Genomic DNA, 6,132 nt, shown 5'->3' with positions numbered 1-6,132 from the left:
CACTAAGAGATAAGCACAATACATAAAAATATATACATATATAAAATGCAAAACACGTGGGATGGGTTAGTCACACCACGCAACTTTAAAATAATAATAATAAAAAATAAAATAAAAAACTGTTACTTTAATTGTTAACCTTTATTAAAGAAAGACAGATGAAGCATTAAGTCATTAGATGCATTCTCTCTCTCTGTGCCATTCACGGTAAATGTAGTAAAGAGTTCTCTGCCGCTTTTTCTTTCTTCTTTTTTCTTTGAATCTTTGATATTTGTGTTTAGTTCCAAATAGAAATCATAACTCAGATTATCAAATAAACTAATAAAAGCTCAGCAATATTTTGCACTAGAGATCAAATATATGAGAGAGAGAGAGAGAGAGAGAGAGAGAGAGAGAGAGAATCTGGGGCGGTGCTGTGCTGCTGCTGCTGCTCCTCCCTGCTTTAAGTCTCAGTCTCTCTTCTCGTATCTTTAGATCATCTCCGACAGTTTAATTATATTTTTGTACTGTTTAAAAAATAAACAATTATTTTTATTTTTTTCCTATGTACTTTTTTAAATACACATTTTAACATACGCTTTATCCTTTTTCTATCACATTTTTTTTTTTTTTTTTAGTCTTGCATGGGTTTGTTTTGGGTTGTTAGTTGGCTTAAGTTTGTTATTAGTAATTTTTTATCGGGATAATTTTTTTGCGCTTGCTGGTTTATTCTAGATTTTATATCAATAAAATTTTTCTATGAACTTAAAAAATGTCAATGATATTATTAAAGGGGATTAAGTGTAATTTTATTGAACCTAATTACTAAAATTAGTAAACACATACTAGTATTAAAAAAAAAAAAAATATCTTGGAGGGAGGTGTTCGTCCAACAATAGCTTCGTTCGTAGTTGAAGTTGTGGGCCTTATGGCTGGAACCACAAAGAGACATTAAGATATATATAACTACATTTGGTAAGCATCTACTTTTAGTTTATTGCCCTAAACATCAAAATGACTCTTTTATATATGTGTATGTACATACTGTGTACAATAATCATTACCCTTGATCACTGCTAATTTCCCTTGGAGAAAAATTGTATCAAGTCTATTACCTTTTGCTTGCCTTTTTCTAAGCTCTATAAATTTCTTTAAAGAGAATCATTAGTTTGAAGGGAAGGTGTCTTACTGGATATACTTGTTGGTAGGCAGGCATGGCTGCTGCACAGAGTGCTCTTCTAAGCAAGCCAAAACACATGGAACCATCTCTCATAGAAGCAGGGGCGCGCCTTTTTGTCACTAGGTTCCTTGGACGTTTTATCTCTGCTGGATGTTTAATGTGAGTTAAGTTTACTTCTAACTTAGATATCCTGCCAGTATGTGTGTGTGTGTGTATATATATATATATATATAAAATGTGTATGTGTATATATATATATATAAAATACACTTTTTATATATGCACTCTCTGAAATTCAGTTATAGTATGTAGTCTATGATCATCTGGGTTCTAGGACTGGTACTTGACGAGAGGACACTGAAAATTTATCATCATGCAAGAGCTGTTTAATTTGAAGGTTTCAAATATTATTCTGGGTATGTTTTTTGTTCAGCCCCCGAGCTGCTGCTATAGGTTAATTTCTCTGCATTCTTTAGCCTTTTCCTTTTTGTTAAGGCTATGTGAGTTGATTATGTAAGGATTTCGATAATACTAAGGTCTATGAACACAATGTTTTCTTTATACAAAAAATTATAATTGTTAAAGTGGTCAATTGTGAGTAGTGAAGAAAAAACAATGGAGTTTTGAGTGTTAGTTGTGTCCACTGCTTGCAAATTACAATCAACCGCTTTAAAAATGGTGAAGTTGTGTTCATAATATTAGTGAGGGTATTTTGTAATTGACCATGGGGCTTTAGTTTATGTTCTCCCTAGAATGAATTAAAATGGATATTATTGTTTGCACAAAGGATACCATAGCCATTTTTGTTGAATTCCAGCTTCAAATAATAGGACCATTAGAATATGTATTGGAATTCCTTTTCCGGAACGTTTCTCAATAGGATTTTATGAAATTTTTGTGTGAAGGATTTAACCCAGATGGTTTTTAATTTCCACCACCAGTGGCAACACCCAATTTTTCAACTATGCTGCGAAAACCCATGTTATTAATATTTGATATACCATGCCTTGTGGTGTTGCAGTTTATTGGAGGAAGGGGGTACAACATTGACCTTTGAAGGAGACAAGAGAAAGTGTCCTTTGAAAATAGTTCTTAAAGTTAATAATCCACAGTTTTATTGGAAGGTATGTACGCTTAATCTATGTAGGAATATTTTTATACGGGTCACATGCATGCAACATATTATTGTTGAAATTGGCCGGAATTTTTTTCAAAATTAACTAATAGGCTGCGCATCTATGTTGCATGGACACGGACATGAAGATACGACAATTTTTGAAAAATAAAGACATAATACGACGGGAACACGGTGGTTAAATAATTAATTAAATTTTATATTTAGGCATATTTTTAAAGATTTTTAGACATAAAATACGTTTATGTCTAGAATTTAAATTATGTACGAACTACAAATAAGTAAACTAACACCCAAAGTAGTACAATAATACAGATAAAATGTTTAGAGTACAAACCAAAAGTTTAACTAGGCTACATTCAAATACTAATACTAATATTAAAAATAATAGTCAAAATAATAATATAAATTATTTTCTTTTGGACCAATGGCATATCAATGACATCTTGGCACTGACATATGGTATTCAATAGTTAAAATTTGAAATTGAAATTGACTTGCACGTGGGGTTGGCAGAAGACACACAAAACAAATTAAGAGGAAATATAAAAAAGTATTAGAAAAGTTAAAATGAACTAGACTAGAAGACAGAAGGCATTTGGGTGAGAGAGTGAAGAAAAAGAAAACGAAAAAGAAGCAGAAGAAGAAGAAGAATGAGAGAGGAGGAGCTCGCCGATCGGAAGTGACAGGGCATGACGTTGACATCTATGGAGTTTGCCAATCGGCCTGATCTAGCTTCCGTGAGGGACAGAGGGCAGCGGCAGCGGGCAGAGGTTAGAGGTCAGAGAGAGGGTGGGTTGAGAACTTGAGATGTGGGTTTTAACTTAGACTGCTCAAACTCTAAGAATTTTTGTTTTAGGGTATATCACAAAATCAATGGAATTGGTAAGTCCATCTGTCAAAATATGTGATTTTCTTCTTCTTCCTTTTTCACTGCTGACATGTCGGAGAAGTGAAAAAAAAAAGAAAAAAAAAAGAAAAAGAAAAAGAAAAAATAGAGACACTCGCGGGACACCGGAATCCGGCTAGTCGTACTCATTCCAATGTCCAACATCGACACGATGCCAAAAATGGCGTGTCCATGCAACCTAGCTGCGCATTATATTGGCAATTAAAATTCAAAATCTTATTATATTATACAACAAAATTTTTCTCACCATCTTGTTTTAAATAGGTTATGGCAAATGCTGATTTAGGCCTTGCAGATGCATATATTGATGGGGATATTTCTTTCAATGATAACAATGAAGGTCTTCTAAACCTCTTTTTGGTAAGATTGATTTGAGTTTGAATTAATTCCAAGCAGAGCTAGTTTGTCCCTATATGTACAAAGCATTTTTCTGGTATTTACTTCCTAAGATTTTGCCTTGCTCTCACACACACGCATATATATATATATATATATGTTGAGAAAAAGGTAAGAAAACTTTATTACAGTAAATCAAACTAGAAAACATCATCCAAATCTCGTGGCAAATCTTCCAACCACACATTAGTATCTGTAGATAAAATTGCGCTATGAGCGAGGGCATAAGCTAATTTATTACTCTCTTGCTTAACAAGCAAAAAACTACAACAAACAGTGGAAGACAAAATTTTGATATCATCAATAACATGTCCATACATAGTTCGAACTAGCCTGGCATCGTTAATGGCCTGAATAACCAACAATGAGTCTCCTTTAACCACCATTTGATGAATACTGAGCTCCTTGGCAAAACTGATTGCTCTACAGGTAGCTAAGGCTTCCACCAAATCAACTAAACCCGGATACCTCACTTTCTAACTTAATGCAGCTATGATCTGCCCCTCCCAGTCTCTAATGACCACCCTTAAACCTACACTAACCTGATCAGCAAATAAAGCCCCATCAAAGTTGATCTTTTAAAGACCATAATCAGGCGGCTTCCACCATAAATCCTTGCTATGATCAACTACCCGATGAGCCTTCTTATGCACATCCTGAAATTCTTGTAAGAGCTCCAAAGCCTGCTAAACAACTTCCTCAACCCTCCATGTTTTTTGCCCCACTCTCCTTCTATTTCTACTCCCCCATACACTCCACGCAACCATAGCAAACTAGGCAACTAGATTAGATGATCCATGTAGACACAAGAACTAGAAAAGATCTTCAAAGGTTGAGAATTTCTGGGTTTGAAGAAAGGAAAAGCGGAAATCAAACTGCCATATAGCCTTCACTAAATCACAATTAGGGGTGGCAAATGGGCTAGTTGGGTCATAAATGGGTTGGGTGTGTAGCTACCCATTTATCCATTTATGACTCGTTTATATATAAATTAATTATCCATTACCCACCTAACCCATTTAATTAGTAACCCGCCCATTTAATCCAATATGACCCAAATGAATAAATAACTTGTTACTAAATTTTCCCATTAAGTTAGCAACTACAAAATTTCTCATAAACCAAACAAGACCCTTGAAAATTGGATTAAAATCTTTTAGCTTTATAACAACATCAACCACTTCATTTTCATTTATTTTCCCAAGCTTTCTCACAAACCAAACAAAACTTCTCCTCACCCAGACCAATACCTAGCTAATCAAACAATCTTTTAAGCAAACAAACAGATACTCATAAAACTAACTTGAACTTTAGTCTAAACTCTGTAATACAGTTTTTCCCTAATTTTCTCAAAACTTTCTCAGCAACCAAACAGACAAACTCAAAAAGTGAAAAGTTAAAAAATAAAAATAAAAAAACTAGAGGGAAGAATGAATCACAGACAATAGATTTGTTAAGCAAAGTGAACGAAGAAAGTAGCATAGCATAATAATAATAATAATAATAAGAAGAAGAAGAAGAAGAAATGGTTACTGGGAGGGAAGAATGAATGAAAATGAGATTTGGAAGAGTTAGACGTAGTAGAGACAGTGAGCTAGAAAATCAAAAGGTAAAACTAAAACTAAAACCACGACAAGACAACAGAACATGACTTTGCAATTGGGGCTCAATGACCAATCCAATCCTCTGGTGAACTTCGATTCCATCCCTTTCTCTCTCTAGAATTTCCTTTTGTTTAGTAATTGAGAAAATATGAGGGAAAGTGTTTGGGCTTAGAAATCGAGAGGTTAAAGTGTTTGGGAAAGTGTTTGGTTACTTAGAAAATTTGAGGGAGAGTGAGACTAAGGGTTATACTATTTATTTAAGTTTTAGATTTTAGAAGGGTTTATTGGGTACTAGTGGGTTTATTTAATTTTAAATTTTAGATGGGTTTAGTGGGTATTAGTGGATTTATCCATTTTGACCCATCTAATTAAATAACCAAATGAATCTTTATCCATTTAACCCAAATACTCAAATGGGTTGGGTTAAGACTTATCCAAATAAGGTGGGTAATGGACGAGTTCATAAATATGGACAAAAATTGCCACCCCTAATCACAATACCATAAAGCATGAACATTATCTTCAGAGAAATCTTGGCACAATTCATAGAGACCATCTGTCACCACCTAACGCCTATTCAAGTTAAACTTCGTGGATAAAGAATCTTGGACAACTCGCCAAATGAAATGCCTAACTTTGTTTGAAGAACTTCCCAGCTCCATGTTCGAAGAACGGGCTTGACTTTGACGTGAATCATAACAAGCAACCGATATGCGCTCCTGATCGTATACTTTCCATCAGAAGAAAAAGGCCAGATCAAAGCATTAGCATCTACATATTGACTTATAGGGATACTTTTGATAACTTCAGCTTTCCATGGGTAAAAATTCCCATCAATAAGCTCCTCATTCCAATTTCTTCAACTTCGTAAAAACAAATCACTAACAACCTATAAAGAGGAGTCTAGTTGCGAAGATAAAACTCCACC

At 34.2% G+C, this 6,132-nt stretch overlaps 1 protein-coding gene across 2 annotated transcripts in view; it reads left to right on the top strand.

Annotated features, from left to right (window-relative positions):
• Positions 1-210: 210 nt before the first annotated feature.
• LOC111984107 (uncharacterized) overlaps positions 211-6,132 on the top strand; it is a 31,126-nt gene continuing 25,204 nt past the window's right edge. Inside the window, exons 1-3 of one of the 2 annotated variants that reach the window (XM_065777497.1) lie at positions 211-1,318; positions 2,181-2,283; positions 3,469-3,564. In XM_065777497.1, coding sequence (XP_065633569.1) covers positions 1,194-1,318; positions 2,181-2,283; positions 3,469-3,564 — 324 coding nt within the window. In that variant the 5' untranslated portion in view covers positions 211-1,193. The remainder of the gene's footprint in view (positions 1,319-2,180; positions 2,284-3,468; positions 3,565-6,132) is intronic. The other variant, XM_065777496.1, reaches the window with a different exon arrangement.

Source organism: Quercus suber, unplaced genomic scaffold (genome assembly GCF_002906115.3).
Source record: "Quercus suber isolate HL8 unplaced genomic scaffold, Cork oak 2.0 scaffold_10, whole genome shotgun sequence".
NCBI classification, from domain to species: Eukaryota; Viridiplantae; Streptophyta; class Magnoliopsida; order Fagales; family Fagaceae; genus Quercus; species Quercus suber.
The sequence above is the reverse complement of the archived record's forward strand: the minus strand, read 5'-3'. Positions and strand labels throughout refer to the sequence as shown.